Source organism: Bos mutus, chromosome 5, assembly GCF_027580195.1.
Source record: "Bos mutus isolate GX-2022 chromosome 5, NWIPB_WYAK_1.1, whole genome shotgun sequence".
In the NCBI taxonomy this organism is placed as follows: domain Eukaryota; kingdom Metazoa; phylum Chordata; class Mammalia; order Artiodactyla; family Bovidae; genus Bos; species Bos mutus.
In genome coordinates this window covers 112,362,640-112,379,140 of record NC_091621.1, presented here as the reverse complement: position 1 = coordinate 112,379,140, position 16,501 = coordinate 112,362,640, and the positions used below count along the sequence as shown (strand labels likewise).

At 40.9% G+C, this 16,501-nt stretch overlaps 1 protein-coding gene across 10 annotated transcripts in view; it reads left to right on the top strand.

Moving 5' to 3' along the window:
* The window catches only part of ERC1 (ELKS/RAB6-interacting/CAST family member 1), a 270,866-nt gene that overhangs the window by 9,867 nt on the left and 244,498 nt on the right, over positions 1-16,501 (top strand). For all 10 annotated transcript variants that reach the window (XM_070371714.1, XM_070371712.1, XM_070371717.1 and 7 more), the window contains exon 2: positions 13,932-14,756. In XM_070371714.1, the coding sequence (XP_070227815.1) occupies positions 14,088-14,756 (669 nt within the window). In that variant the 5' untranslated portion in view covers positions 13,932-14,087. The remainder of the gene's footprint in view (positions 1-13,931; positions 14,757-16,501) is intronic.

Genomic DNA, 16,501 nt, shown 5'->3' with positions numbered 1-16,501 from the left:
GGTGGTTTTCTCCAGTCTTTGAAGAGCTCTGGCTCCAGAGTAACCTAAGGGATTCTGTGAGTCAGACACTATTACCACCACCACCATCATCCAGTCATTGCCAGATACACAACACTTTCATGATCAGATAGTTGCTGTTGGACAGCGCTGAGCCAGAGGGATGGTGATGCAATTCAGTGGGCTGCTGATGACTGTGGTGGCGCAGCAGGAACCTCTGGGAAGACTGCTGTCCAGTAGACCATCGTGTGAGCCACTTATGTGATTAAAATTTGAGTAGTCACATTACAGAGTTAAAAAATAATGGTTAGAGTTCATAATCTTATAATGTATTTAACCCAGTGCATCCAAAATACCATTTTCAACACGTTGAAATATGAAACATACCATATTTAAAATGGGCAACTTTACATTATTTCTTCATACTGAGTATTTAAAATCAATTGCATACTTTTATAGCATAAATTAATTCAGATGCTGTGATTTATCAGAAATACTTGATCTGTACTTAGAGTTCATAACATCTACAGTTGGAAAAGTAGATTCACATGCCCAGCTCATTCCAAACATGCTTAAAAGTTTTCCAGTAATTACCAGGTTTTTAAATTTAACTTTTAATTAACAATGAAATAACAAATGCAGTTCCTCAGTCTCACTAGCTCTTTTCAAGTAAACAGCCATGAGTGGCTAGTGGCCACTATATTGGACAGTGCAACTCTGGAACGACCAGTGACATTCACTTGATAGTTGGAAATTCAGGTCTGGAGCTCAGAAGAGAGGTGCAGGGACAGACAGGTGGATGGTAGGGACTGTGAGGAATGTGGAAATGAAAAAACAAGCTTGATTTTGGACAAACCAATATTAAGTTCTCTGTGTTAGTTGCTCAGTCGTGTCCAACTTTTTGCAACTACATGGACTGTAGCCTGCCAGGCTTCTCCATCCACGGGATTTTCCAGGTAAGAATCCTGGAGTGGGTTGCCATTTCCTTCTCTAAGATCTTCCTGACCCAGGGATCCAACCCAGGGCTCCTGCATTGAAGGCAGACTCTTTACCATCTGAGCTGCCAGGGAAGCCCTAGTTCTTGGTACTCCTTTTAAAAAAAAAATCTGTGAGTGTGTCTGTGAGAGTAAGGCAGTCGATGAGTGTGCAGAATAGTGCAGTGGTTGGGTCAGGTGTGTCATCTTGGGCAACTCAGCCTTTCTGAGCCTTAGTTTCCTCGTCTAGAAATGGGATGATACAGTCTCTGCCTACAAGGTTTCCTGGGAGTGTTAAAGGGAGTCTTTGTGGCAGGTATTACGTATAGTGCTGCGTCTCCTCACTTCTTAGTTGACGTTTCTTGTGGAGTGTGATCATGTGCTCAGTCGTGTCCGACTCTGCGACCCCCAGGGACTGTAGCCCGTCAGGCTCCTCTCTTTAATACTCTATTCTTTATCAGTTTGAAACTTTATTCGTTTTTTAGGGAAAAAACGTATTTTAATTATGCATATTGTTGTGAGCTGAATCCCAATTTGTGAAGCTTTAAGTTATGAAGAAAAGTATATCTTAAAGTAAAGGAAATATACTTATTATTCACATGGATGAATGCTCATTATGGTCTACACTCTATGTTAAGTGCTTTGTATGATGCCGTGAAAGGTTTTTTTCCTAATGTGAGATGTAACATGGTATTTCTTTTGTAAAGTTTCACTTAAGTAGAATTTGTAATAGAAAATCTGTTTTAATTCTGGAACTTTGAAATGTATCATCGTCTCATTCTTTTTCTTAGTTATTCCAGGAGCCACTGTATTGTGCTTGAATCTCTTTGGGTATTTTTAAAATTATGATTTCATTGTATTCTGGGCTAAATCTATAGAGTCTCTAATTCTACATTTCGGTATAAACATGTAAAAAATTATGATGAAAAAATCCCCATGTAATTCATGGTATTCGGAGAAGCATGGTAACCAAGAGGAGAAAAATGGACTCTACTAGGTCAAAGAGGAAGGAACTGTGATTTTTTTAACGGCTCTGCAGATTTCTCCAGGTCTGTCTCTCAGCTCCCAGCTTGCCCATTATATCTGTCACTGCACTGTTTCTCAAGTGTGTTGGATAAGATGACAAACATTTTTACAATACCCCCATGTGCTACAGACCTACGGTGTGCTGGAAAATCTCGCTGTCTTTTTCATATCATGCCCTGTGTACTCCCTTACATCTGATGTTAGGCATCTTGCATCTGTGTTGTTGTAAATAATGAAAAATTTTAATGATGCATTTTGGACCAACAGATAGGTTTGCTGTTACGTGCTAACCACATTTTGTGGTGGCAGCTGGGAAGTGCTGTATGGGATGGGTTTTTGAGCCCAGGTCCCAAAGGAAGAAATGCTCACCCTAAATGAGAGTGGCCTTTCCCTTTCGTTTCTGTTTAAATATTTTGAACATTTTTTTTCCTTTTAAAAAAGGCCTATATGCCCATTTGGAAAAATTTGACAACTGTTAGGAAGAAGGCTAACAGATTTCCTACCATTCTTTGTGATGAGCTTATCTGTATACAGTTGACCCTTGAACCAACGGGGGTGGATATGAGGGGCTCTGACCCTCCCTGCAGTCGAAAATCTGTATATAACTTATAGCTGGTCCTCTGTAACAGGGGTTGTTCCAAGTCTACAGATTCAGCCATCTGTGTTTTGTGTCATACTGTAGGATTTACCGTTGAAAAAAAAATCCACGTATAATCTGACGTGTGAGGTTCAAACCTGTTGAGTTCATGGATAAACTGTATTTGCAAAATGGAGAGTATATGTGAAAATGTAGGTCCACTTTCATTTACTGTATTATAAACATTTTTCATATCAGACATTGGTTATAAATGTGTTTTGCAGATGGAATGTAATCATAAAGATTTCACTTAAACGTTTCCCAATTGAACAAGTACTAATAAAGCTGGTATATCATAATGTAGTGGTTTTTTCTACATTTTGGATCATTTAAGTAGATAGGGTTTCCTGGTTTTGGAATTACTGGATCAAAAGATGAATGTTTTTAAGACACTTGACCATTTTCAAACTTACTGCTTCCCAAATGCTCTTATTTTTTGAGGATGAAAGCAAGCACTTAGAATACAAATGCTTTTATTATTTTAGGGAAGACAGTAAAACATAGGGTACTAACAGTTTTTCACCTAAACTTAAATTTATGAAATGTTTCTTTTCAGACATGCAAAAAGATTGAGTTGTCTAATTAATAAATACCTGTGTACTCACCACCTAGATTAATGTATAATTATATAGTTAAAAACTTTGTGCTTAGTTCTCCCTGGTTATAAATGTGTTTTTACCAACAGTGATGTGACTGTTTAACCTTATCCCATAACGCAGGTCTATAGCCAAGACCTTTTGGGCCAGAATTCAGAATTTCTTAGGTTTCAGAAAGGTGATCGGCTGCATCTACTGTGTATTATCTAACTTTCCAAGCAAAGTCAGGGGGCACCCTCCAGTTCCTTCATCAAACATATTCAGTTCAGTTCAGTCACTCAGTCGTGTCCGACTCTTTGCAACCCCATGAATTGCAGCACGCCAGGCCTCCCTGTCCATCACCAATTCCCGGAGTTCACTCAAACTCACGTCCATCGAGTCAGTGATGCCATCCAGCCATCTCATCCTCTGTCATCCCCTTCTCCTCCTGCCCCCAATCCCTCCCAGCATCAGAGTCTTTTCCAATGAGTCAACTCTTCGCATGAGGTGGCCAAAGTACTGGAGTTTCAGCTTTAGCATCATTCCTTCCAAAGAACACCCAGGACCAATCTCCTTTAGGAGAGACTGGTTGGATCTCCTTGTAGTCCAAGGGACTCTCAAGAGTCTTCTCTAACACCACAGTTCAAAAGCATCAATTCTTCGGCGCTCAGCTTTCTTCACAGTCCAACTCTCACATCCATACATGACCACTGGAAAACCATAGCTTTGACTAGACAGACCTTTGTTGGCAAAGTGATGTCTCTGCTTTTGAATATGCTATCTAGGTTGGTCATAACTTTCCTTCCAAGGAGTAAGCGTCTTTTAATTTCATGGCTGCAGTCACCGTCTGCAGTGATTTTGGAGCCCCCAAAAATAAAGTCTGACACTGTTTCCCCCGTTTCCCCATCTATTTGCCATGAAGTGATGGGACCAGATGCCATGATCTTCATTTTCTGAATGTTGAGCTTCAAGCCAACTTTTTCACTCTCCTCTTTCACTTTCATCAAGAGGCTTTTGAGTTCCTCTTCACTTTCTGCCGTAAGGGTGATGTCATCTGCCTATCTGAGGTTATTGATATTTCTCCTGGCAATCTTGATTCCAGCTTGTGCTTCTTCCAGCCCAGCGTTTCTCATGATGTACTCTGCATATAAGTTAAATAAGCAGGGTGACAATATACAGCCTTGACGTACTCCTTTTCCTATTTGGAACCAGTCTGTTGTTCCATGTCCAGTTCTAACTGTTGCTTCCTGACCTGCATATAGGTTTCTGAAGAGGCAGGTCAGGTGGTCTGGTATTCCCATCTCTTTCAGAATTTTCCACAGTTTATTTTGATCCACACAGTCAAAGGCTTTGTCTTTGATATCAGTTCAGGTATAATTTTTGTCATGAAATTATTTACAGAATTTGGTGGTTTTCAGAATTGAGATGCATGGTCGTGAACATGTGTGTCTCTCCAGTATACTTGTTCAGTGTGATCAGTCTGGTAGTATTTGTTGAATGGATCGTAACATAGTAGGAGATGTGCTTTAAAATGGAAGGTAACTACCATCCAAACAGTTTAGTATTTTAGGATTGGTAGAAATCAAATAGCAATGAGGACTGGAGTCACTGGGGAAGGCTACACAACCTAGAATGTGGCTCTTTTGAACTGAGTGAGTAGCTCAGGTCGCTCATTTAAGTAGAGAACAACCATGATTAATTACATTGTGTTTACTCCAAGTATTTGCTTGACAAGATTACTTGTCATGGTGAGAGCTTTGATAGACCTTACAATTAGCTTAACTGATTAATAAAAATTATTAAAAGCCACCATTAAGCTGATCGTAACTGAGTCACTCAGCCTTCTCACCGTTCCATAAAAAAGAGTGAAGTGACACCTGTGACGGGTGTGGTGATGGCTGCTGTTAGCAAAGGTCCTCTCTTCCTGTTGGCGTGTCATCACAACATGCCCCAGCCTTGCAGGTCTGTAATTTTTGGTCTCCAGGAGGATCAGATCAAGATCATACAGCCTGATGTCTGGTGTTAGCAGAACTATTAGGCCCCATGCTGGGGGTGGAAGCAGAGACATCTGTGCTTCTTTAACTTGTGGGGCTGTCTTTAACCTCTTACTCATCACAGAGACCTTGTCAGCTTAGGGCCTAGCCCATTAATTACCATATTATAGTGTTGAATGGTCGAGGGCCTTATTGAAGCCCTTAGTTGTGGTAAGACTGAGTAAAAGTAATACATGCTTTCTGTTAAAACAATTGAAAAAGAAAAGAAAAAAAGAAATGCATGTGTACAGGGGAAGAGTGGCTCTATTTGACCTTTGAGAAATAGCTCCTTGCCATCCAAATCATTGCTGTGTATATGCGAACATACATGTCTCCTTTTGTCTGCTGTTGGGACAACAACAGACAATTCTTCTGTAACATGCTCCCTACCCTCCACTTCACAATACATCATAGATGTCTTTATAGAAATTGTCAAATATAGAGATTTACTTATATATTTTTTTTTTCTTCACAGCAGTATTTTATAGTGTGGCGATAGGATAATTTAACTAGTCTCTTGGTGGTAGAAATTTAAATTCTCTCTTTTTGCTGGTACAAAATAATACACTAATTGAACATAACTGCACTTGTATCCTTAAACTTGTGAAATATGTTTTGCAGAGAATAACTTTAAAAGCAAGACCTCCAGAGGGTATGCACATTTTTTTTTTTTCATGTTTATGGATCAGTATATTTTTGAAACCACACCCAAACTAACAGCAGTGGAAGATGTACAAGAGAACTGGGTTCACCTTATAAATCAAGCATTTTGAGTCCTACAATACCTCCAAAGGATTAAAAGATAGATGGTTGATGTCTTTGGTTCCACCAAATTGTACTAGAATTGGATTTTAGAATTTTGGTCTATTGTTAGTCTTTTAATAAAGGGCTTAATATAGCAGCACATTTCTTGTCCCTAGTGACATTTTTGTCACAAAATGAACAGAATCTTAAAAGTTATGGAGGAGGAATAAATTAGTTTGGGATTAACATATACACACTAGTATATATAAAATAGATAATCAACGAGGACCAACTGTATAGCCCAGGAACTCAATATTTTGTAATAACCTGGAAGGGAAAAGAATCTGAAAAAGAGTATGTGTGTGTGTGTAACTGAATCACTGTGCTGTACATGTGAAACTAACAACATTGTAAATCAACTATGCATCATTTAAAAAAATGTTGAAATACGGCCTTTTAAAATACTCTACTCATTTTCTGATAGTTGATGCTACTTAGTAATAGTGTAACTCATCACAGCAGGTTGGACTAGTAATTTTGAGATTTGGGTCAGATTCCATACGTAAAGCTTAACTAGCCAACGGGCGATGTGTTTTCTAGTTCCTCTTATAAATATCTGCTAGCACATGGGTGTCAGCCTTTCCAGCTGTCATTAACTGGAAGTAGGTTACTGTGTTGTGTTAGAGGGTTTTCTGCCCTCCTTTGATTTATGAGTACTTGGTGCTCCTCTGGAGACTCAGAACGTGGAGCGCTGTTACTATCCTTTAATCTGCAAGGAGAGGGTGAGGGCGGCTGTGATGCCCGCACTGTTTGCAGGAAGAGTGAGCATGGAAGGCTAGCACACGACCGTTGTGTGTGTTAGTGTTTTACTCTTAGGCCCCTGGTTGGACTCCAGGATTCTCAGTGGGTATGTATTTGTATGTGGGCTGGAGCTGGGCTTAGTGGGTGGGTGTTCTTTTTCCTCATGTATATAGATTTTTGAACCAATGCCTTTCTTGTAGGGATCCTGGAATTTTCCAGTATTCTTCTCTTTATGGTTTTCCTGACCTAGATGACAAGCTTCGTGGTATGAATATATAGTAGTGGCCAGGTCTGAACTCTGTTTTGTTGCTGCTGTTTTAAGAACTCACAGAAATACAGTAGCGACTATGAGAAGTAGGATTTAAAATATTAAGAAAAACCTTAGATGACAAAGAATCGGCCTCTTGTACCTTCCATGTTCTGCTTTCTCTCAGCAGCATTTATTACCCTTATTCCTTTTGGGGTATCAGAGTGGATTATTCTCACTATCACTGCTTCTTTATGGCCATCTATATATTCTGGTTAAGGGAGAGAAAAAGCACTTTTATTCTTAGCAGTTAGATGGACGTTTTTTAGAAAGAACTGTACAAAAGCTCTAAGGGAGAAAAACTCAAATCCCCATGTGTAGAAGGGTTTTTAGAATAGAAATGAATTATTAAAAGCAATAAAATTTGTAAAAATTTTGTAATTATAGAAGCAGGATACCACATTTTTTATTCTGATTTAACCTTTAGTTGCCATTTGCTTAATTGAGAGATCTCATAAGATATGAAGACCCAGCATAGCCCCAAAATAAATAAAAAGTGACTCTTCATTGTTTTAAAAATTAAGTTCATTCTTTCAGATCTTGATGTTTGTGATTTTCAGGGCATAATATGAGAGGACAAAAATACATCACAGTGCCGACAGAGAAGAAGGTTGTCAGTTTATGGAATTTGGTTAAAATTAAAAATGAAATTTGTTAATAGAAGGAAATGACAAGTTTCCTTTACAGTTGTCTTAATTGCTTTTATTTGCTGTTTCCATAAACTCATTTCAAGATTACCGCTACCTCCTGAACGTATAGGAACTATGTTAATGAATTTTACTAGCATTTAGGTTAACCTGTGGAGTTAGCAGACACTTGGCTTACTTGTTTTAGGCATGGCACTGGGTTTTGGAAATAAGGCGCTCCTTTGCCTGTAAGGCAAGTAGTTCATTAACTAAAACATAGTGAATGTATTGTTTTAAAAGCCCTTGGTACTTTAAGAGCGGGGCCTAAATTAGGGGTTTAAGGGTTTGTGCAGGATTGTGATTACTAAGCTTAGTTTGGAAGAATGAGTTGTAAGAAGCTAGTTGATGGGGAAGAAGCAGCTCATGGAAACAAAAGAGAGGATGGTATTTCAGGAAATCGCAGGTATCTGAGAATGGTTGTCACACAGAAAAGGAGAGTGGTTAAGAAGTGACCCATCTTTAGAGAGGCAGGCAGGTCCCAGATCGTGAAACGTTTTGTCTGCAGTGCCAAGGAGTTCAGATTCTTATTTTGGGATGCCATCACAGGAAGTATGTAGGTGTGTGTGATCATGTCATATTTAAATTTTAGAGCAGTGGTTCCTAGTTGTTGTTTTTTTTTTTTTTTGTTCCAGCATCTGTTTGCACTCTTATAAATTATGCAGACTCTAAATAGCTTTTTTATGTGGGCTGTATCAGTTACTGTTTACCATATTAGACAGTAAAACTGAGAAAATTTAAAAGCATAGGACTGCACGTTCCATTAGCCATCACGGAGCCTCTGGAAAACACTACTATACCTTTGTGAGAATGCACAATGAAAAAGCAAGTGATGTGGTGTGAAAACAGTTCACTCCCGCATCTCCTGTTTGGGCCCCTCTGCATCACCTTGTGGGCTTGAGGGGAGCAGGGAGTCTGACTCGCTTGGGAATCGTCGCGTTAGAGGACCATTCCAGCAGTGGTGAACAGCAAGCACTTTAAATTGTGATCCAGTGTGCGCATGTGTGTTCCTGAACACCCAGCAAGATTTAGGAAACAATACTGTCTGTGTTAGTTATCTCTTACGTAAAAAGTTATCTAAAAACTGGATTAAGAAAAAACACGTCATCTCACAGTTTTTGGAGAAGGAAATGGCACCCCACTCCAGTATTTTTCCTGGGAGATCCTATGGACAGAGGAGCCTGGTGGCTACAATCCATAGGGTCACAAAAGAGTAGGCTACAACTTAGCGACTAAACAACACAGTTGTTATGAAGAGCACACTGGGTGGTTCTGGCTTAAGGTGTTTCGTGAGGTTGCAGTCGTCTGAAGGCTTGACTGAAGTCGGAGGGTCCCTTTCCAGGCCTGCTCACGTGGCTGTTGGTGCTCTCTGTAGGTTAACTGGAATACCCTTACAGCATGGTGGCTAACTGCCCCCAGAGCCAGAGATCCAAGAGAGTGACCAAGACTGAAGCCTCTGTGTCTTTATGAGTGCATTTTGGAAGTGATACATTGTCAGAAGCAAATCCTTTAAGACTGGTGGTACACAGAGGAATTTTGCCTCCCCTCTTGAAGGAAGGAGTAGCAGATGATTTAGGCGGGTACCTTAAAATACCACAGGGTACTTGTCAGGAGAAGGGCGTGTCCTCCATGTGTCTGTTTCCTGCACGCCCTGAGTGCAAGGTCCTGATTGCTCTTCATCTGGGCCATTGTTAGAGGACCATTCTGGCAGTGGTTTACAACAAGAACTTTAACTTGTGATCCAGTGTGTGCATATGTGTTCATGTGCACACCTGAAACAAAAGTTTCAGGAAACAATACTGTGTTATCTCTTATATAAAAAGTTATCTAAAGACTTACTGGATTCAGAAAAAGCATGTCTCAGCATCGTGTTTGCAGCAAGCCACCTTGAGGGGTGAGGTACTGCCTCCCGCTGGGAGAGATCAGCCTTGCTTGCTGTCAGGTGGCGGGCTCCCTGAATTCCGTGTTCCTCTGCGGACACACTGCATGTGTAGTGGCTCCCTGGGCCCCACGGTGCCACCTTGTGGGACTTCGAGTGGGTGGGTAAGATGCTCATAGTGCTGGCTGTGATGTGAGTAGCAAAATTCTTCGTCTCTGACCCAGGAGCCTTGTGTGTGCTGTCTGATGAGTAGAGTGAAGAGGTGTGAAGTAACCACAGCAGATACAGGATAGGGAGCTAACAAAATATTGGATAGGAAGCAAGCTAAGGGGCTCGGAGAACTCTGGGGCCAATTTATCATGGGCTCAAACTAAACAGCTGCAACGTGTGTTGTTGTTGTTATTGTTTCCAGCAGCAGTCAGGAAGCCAGGTAGGTAATCAGAGAAGGTGTTTCTTTGGATTAATTCAGGGCAGGGCAGTTTGGAATGTGGAAGTATTTTTTTCACGCTTTTGTAGTATAATTTATGTACAATACCCTGAACATATTTAAAGTGTGCAGTTTGAATTTTGACCTGTGTACCCCTGGGAAGCCTCACCCCAGTCAAGATAGTGAACATTTTGTCACCACGGAAGTTTCCTTCTATCCTTCCAAGATCCCTGATCCGTCTTCACGATCCATGGCTCAACCCCCAGCCCCAGGCACATACTGATTTGCTTTCTGGCCTAATAGATTCCTTCTGGAATTTTATATAAATGGGATCATATGGCTTAATTTTTTTTTCTTGGTCACATTTTTTTTTTATGTGTGTGTCAGCTGTTTGTTATAAAGTACAAGGATTATTATCTTGTGGTTGTGGCTCTGGCATATTTTTAAAAGAAATTCGAATTTTTTAAACACTGTCTTCCCTGAAGCTCATATTAGAAAGCCAGAATGAGGCCTTTGGACAGAGCTAGTGGGTTTTCTTCTTTTGTGGTGTTACTAGAAATGAATACAATTCTAATAGTAACAAAGACTCCACATGCAAATGCCGTTTTGGGTCTGAAAGTGGCTTGAAACTCTGGAGTGCACCTGCTCACGTTGAACACTCGACGTGGATTTGTGCTCCTGGATCTCAGCCTCTTTAGTGTGATTTAGTTACTCAACTACAGGACAAAGTTTTGCACCAAAGCACAGCTGGGAATTTTTTTTTGAGCGTGACAACTTCAAAGTTCTGGTGGCACGATTCCTGAGACTGAATTACTGCTCTTTGTTAGTTTTCCTGATTCTGTTCTTCTACCCACCATCTTTTAAAGAAGACGTTCTCCTTAATAGAGGGATAAATATGATTATTTAAGCATGACACCCAAGAATACCTAAGGTATGCCTTAAAGTTTAGGTTTAGAGTCCTAGATTAGCAGGACACACTGCTTTGCAACTGGACAGTTGAGATGAGCAGATGATGGCAGATAAGCACAGTGTAATAATTGGGAGCACCCAGGGCTCTAGAATTAGATGCCCTAAATTCAGATCTTGGCCCTACCTCTTAAAAGCTGTGTAACTTTAGATGAGTCATTCAACACCCGTAGGCCTCACTTTCATCTGTAAAGTGGAGATAATGGTAGCGCCTGTGTTGTAGGAGGCTTCCCGGTGGCTCAGTGGTAAAGAACCCGCCTGCAAATGCAGGGGACGTGGGTTCAGTCCCTGTGTCGGGAAGATCTGGAGAAGGAAATGGCAACCCACTCCAGTATTCTTGCCTGGGAAATCCCGTGGACAAAGGAGCCTGGCATGCTGCAGTCCATGGGGGCGCAAAGAGTCAGACACGACTTAGTGACTAATCAACAACAGCAAGGGGGCTTATAAATATTAAATCTTATAAAATTCTTAGCACAGTGCCTGACATATGGTAAACATTTACTATGCCTTAGCTTTTGTTATCATTTAAGGGGCTCTGGGTAATGAGTAGCTCTCTTGTTTTAAGCAATATTCAGATTACTTCAAAGAGAAAAAACTTTGCAAACCTCTTTGATCTTGAAGATGAATTCACTGCAGTAGTATGTAGATTACTGCTTGTCACCTACCCTACAGTCCAGATTTTTGCTTCCTGAGTTAGGTTCCTCCTGGGAAGGAATTTCCTAACGTTACTAGCAGAGTATTGCAGTGTCTGAACTTGGTGCCCTGTTGCTATTTCTGAGACAAGACTGTGTTTCCTGTCCTGCTTATTGTTACCTCAGGGCTGTCTTTACTGGATCACCAAAGTGGAGATGGGATTGCCAGTGTATTCGCATTTCTGAAGATCTTTAACTCGTTTGAGTTTGGCTGGACTATATAGACACTCTAAAATCTTATTTTTGACCATATGATTTACTTGGATTGTATTTTCAGTTGCATATTAAAATATTATTTAATATGTTGAAGTCTGTTACTTGACTTAAGCCAGTTCTTTGGTAGAATGCTATTAGGAAATGACAGAGATCTAGTTTAGATCTGTATTGTTTTATGTTTAAGAGAAGGGTACAATAGGTGGCTATGCTATGTGTGTTGAAATTTTCTTAGTTACTGTACTTTAGAATATGAACATATTTTCCTATTAAAAAATTCAAGTATTTGTGCATTGTGGGGATAAAGCTTTACAAGTGAAGCTAAGAGTCTCCACAGACATTTCCCCCCAACCTTAGAATTTCCCCTTGCCTCTAACCACTGATGTTCAGATTTGGCATTTCACATGTAGGAATTCTTTGTATATTTTGTATACAAATCTTTATACATATGTTAAGATTTTTTTTTTCACCAAGAGTTTGGGTTTTCTTTTCATTCTTGGTATACTTTGTCATTTTGACATAATTGAGTGTATTAGTTGTTTTTCTTTATGTATTTTTGCCTTTTGTTTCTTAATTAAGAAGCCCTGCTGCTAAGTCGCTTCAGTCGTGTCCGACTCTGTGTGACCCCATAGACGGCAGCCCCCTACCTTTACTCAAATTCACAGGGATATTCTCTGTGTAAGTTTTCTTACACAGTAAGTTTTCTTCTAGTACTTATAATAGTTTAAAATTTTATATCTTTAATGTACATAGACTTTATTGCTCTGTACTGTGTGAAGTAAAGATGTAACTTATTTTTTTCTCAGGCACCAGTTGTTCAGACTCCATTTATTGAATGATTTATCCTTTTCTTACTGTTTTGAAATGTTACTTTTAGCATGTACTATATGCTCATGTATAATTTAGATTCTATTCTTGGGCCAGTTCTGTACAGTTTTAATCACTATAGCTTTAAAAGGCTTTGAGTCCTTTTGAGAAATCCCAGGGTTCAGATGTGGTTTTGGAGTCCAGGTTTTTTCTCCACGATGTCCAGTGGGTGTTATGCAGTGTCCTGTAATTGTGCATGTCATTTTCTCAGTGAAGTGTATGAATAATTACACTAGGTGAGGTACTTATAAGTGATAAGTGACCTCATATAAGATCATGCCAGATATTGCTGCTAAATGAGTTAAAGAGGGGGAAAAAAGACTTATTTTCAGAGTTTAAAAAAATTTTGCATTGTAAATAAAGGATCATGGACCTATAGTGTATCAATATCTTGCTATCTAGGGGACATCTTCCTTTGTTTTTCTGTTTCAGATTGTTTTTGTGGCGGTTGTGCCTTACTCTCCCATTTGAATTATAGAGTTAGTCTGTCAGGTTATGTGAGGAGTCTTGTAGGGATTTTCATTGACACGTGGAGGAGCTGGAGGACAAACGACACATCAACAGTGTTTGTCTTCTCATCTGTGAACATGGATAACTTTCCTTTTGTTCAGCAAAGTTTTAGTTTTTACAAAAATTTCATGCACATTTCTGTTAGATGCATGTCAGAGCATTTTTATGGTTTTGCTGCTATTGTGAACGGAATTGAAAAGTTATATTTTCCAACTGTCATTGCTGATGGACAATAAAGTGTCCGTGTTTATGTGTTGGTCTGTGGGTGAGTAGTTTGTTGAGTCTTGTCTTTGTCAGTTGATGACCTTGGATTTTCCAGTTAGAAAATGATATGTTGAAACATTGAGTTTTATCTTCTTCTTGCCAGTCTTTATGCCCCTTATTTCTTTTTTCCATTTGCTTGGTGCGGTTTCGTGTTCTGTTCTGAGACGTGCTGGATGTTTTAGGAATGATGCTTACTGAGAAGTAAGTTGTGCTGTGAACAAATGCACCAGTCAGCAGATGCTGAAAGGGGAAATCCTCAAGTAGGGGCAGTGAAAGTGTCTGCGAGGGGAGATGTTTGCTCCTGCAAGAGCTAACGTGCAGTACTTTCCGTTACAGATAATGGCATGAGCTGTTTCTTCTGGGTTGGACAGCGAGGGCCTGATACTTCTGATGAGCCTTAAGCCAACTTAGAGCCATAGCACAGCCTCCCAGAGTTCCGTGTTTTGCTTTCTGCTGCATACCTTTCCCGGCTCCTGAACACATCTTGCAGCCATGTATGGAAGTGCCCGCTCAGTGGGGAAGGTGGAACCGAGCACCCAGAGCCCGGGGCGGTCCCCTCGACTTCCTCGTTCCCCTCGCCTGGGTCATCGGCGAACCAACAGCACCGGAGGGAGCTCTGGAAGCAGCGCTGGAGGTGGCGGTGGGAAGACCCTCTCCATGGAGAACATCCAGTCCCTCAATGCTGCCTATGCCACTTCTGGCCCCATGTACCTAAGTGACCACGAGAACGCGGGTTCAGAGACACCCAAGAGCACCATGACCCTTGGCCGATCCGGGGGCCGTCTGCCTTATGGCGTGCGGATGACTGCTATGGGCAGTAGCCCCAACATAGCGAGCAGCGGGGTCGCCAGTGACACCATAGCGTTTGGGGAGCACCACCTGCCCCCGGTGAGCATGGCCTCCACCGTTCCTCACTCCCTCCGTCAGGCCAGAGATAACACCATCATGGATCTGCAGACGCAGCTCAAGGAGGTGCTAAGGGAAAATGACCTCTTACGCAAGGACGTGGAGGTCAAGGAGAGCAAGTTAAGTTCCTCGATGAACAGTATCAAGACCTTCTGGAGCCCAGAGCTGAAGAAGGAGCGAGCCCTGAGGAAGGATGAAGCTTCCAAAATCACCGTCTGGAAGGAGCAGTACAGAGTTGTGCAGGAGGAGAACCAGGTTAGTTCGCGTGTGTTCTGGCATAAATGAATCAGAGTTCATGCAAATGAAACGATTTTTCTCTTGGTTCATTTCTTTTTGTTTTTCCTGTTTTTCTTAGTACTATATTTTGCACCCCCATTTCTTGGCCTTTTCCAGACTGGTCCTGTGCCTTAATTTTTTTCTGGTTACCGTGTCTGCTTGCTCATTATTCTTTCCCGTTTTGCTTCTCTTTCTCTTCCTGTCTTTTCTTTCAGCACATATTTTCTTTTTTCTGTTCTTGTGAGAATGTACTTTTGCCACGTGCTGTAAGATTTACCATGTGTGTGCATGCTTATCACTCAGTCATGTCTGACTCTGTGACCCCATGAGTCTGCCAGGCTCCTCTGTGCATAGGGATACTCTAGGCCAGAATACTGGAGTGGGTTGCCATTCCCTCCCCCAGGGGATCTTCCCTACCCAGGGATCAAACCCAGGTCTCCCATATGGCAGGTGGATTCTTTACCATCTAAGCCACCAGGGTAACCCAAGAATACTGGAGTGTGTAGCTTATCCCTTCTCCAGGGGATCTTCCTGACCGAAGAATCAAACTGGGGTCTCCTGCATTGCAGGTGGATTCTTTACCAGTTGAGCTACCAGGAAAGCCCAAGATTTATCATAGCAAATGTGTTCTTTTTTTTTTAAAAAGTGAAAGTCGCTCAGTGTGTCTGACTGTTTGTGACCCCGTGGACTATGTAGTCCATGGAATTCTCCAGGCCAGAATAGCTGTTCCCTTCTCCAGGGGATCTTTCCAACCCAGGAATCGAACCCAGGTCTCCCACATTGCAGGTGGGTTCTTTACCAGCTGAGCCACAAAAAGTCAATCTTAATAAAACCACCACAAGGCAAATCTGTGTTGACAGTACCGGAGGACGGAAATTAATTTAAAAAGTTGATGATGTAAATATTTATTAAGTACCAACAGGGAGTAGCAGTTCTTTCTGTTGACGTTTATAAGAAAGTATAACTTCTGAATCTTTTTTAAAGAAAAATTCTTTAACTGGTCAAATTTGAGGATTTTAGGTGGAAGAAAAGCAGCTTGGTATGATTGGTTATGTATGAGATATAAATTAGACTTTCGTAGAAGTTGAATGTTAAATTGATGTTATTGAATTTATCCTTGAGTTAACTAGCCATCAATATACCTTTCTGTTGGTGCTGAAAATATGCCCATCACCAAGATGGTTTTTATCATCAACCAACCTGAAAAAGTCCATATTTACGAGGAAAAAAATTATCAGCTTACTTCTCTATTTTCAAATAATTCAGGCAGCTAATTGTGCCTGTTTTTAAAAGCTGTGTGGATAAAAAAGCAAATGACAGTAACCTTTCTAATTATCAAGCTACATTCAGAGGCAAAATCTTCGAATCTTTCGAAATGACTGTGGTGGGAACTTGGCACTTGAGTCCAGTGGACGTGAAACAGTGCACAGGGCTCTGGTGCCAAAAATACCATATGCGCTGAAGGAGGGTGAACGCCGCCTTATCTGGATTCCGCCCCTTGCCCTAATTAAACACCCGTGTTGGCAGGAACAGATTCTTCCTGCACCCACTATAATTACCACACAATCCTAAAATTGTATGACTTTGCTCCAAAAAACGAAGGGTGCAATTTTAAAGTAAAGTGAAACACAGCAATGAGATATAGAGAATTGAGAATGCTAATGAATAGATTACAGTGAGCCAGTCTGGGCCCTAATTAAACTCTGCATTCATCACACCCTCTG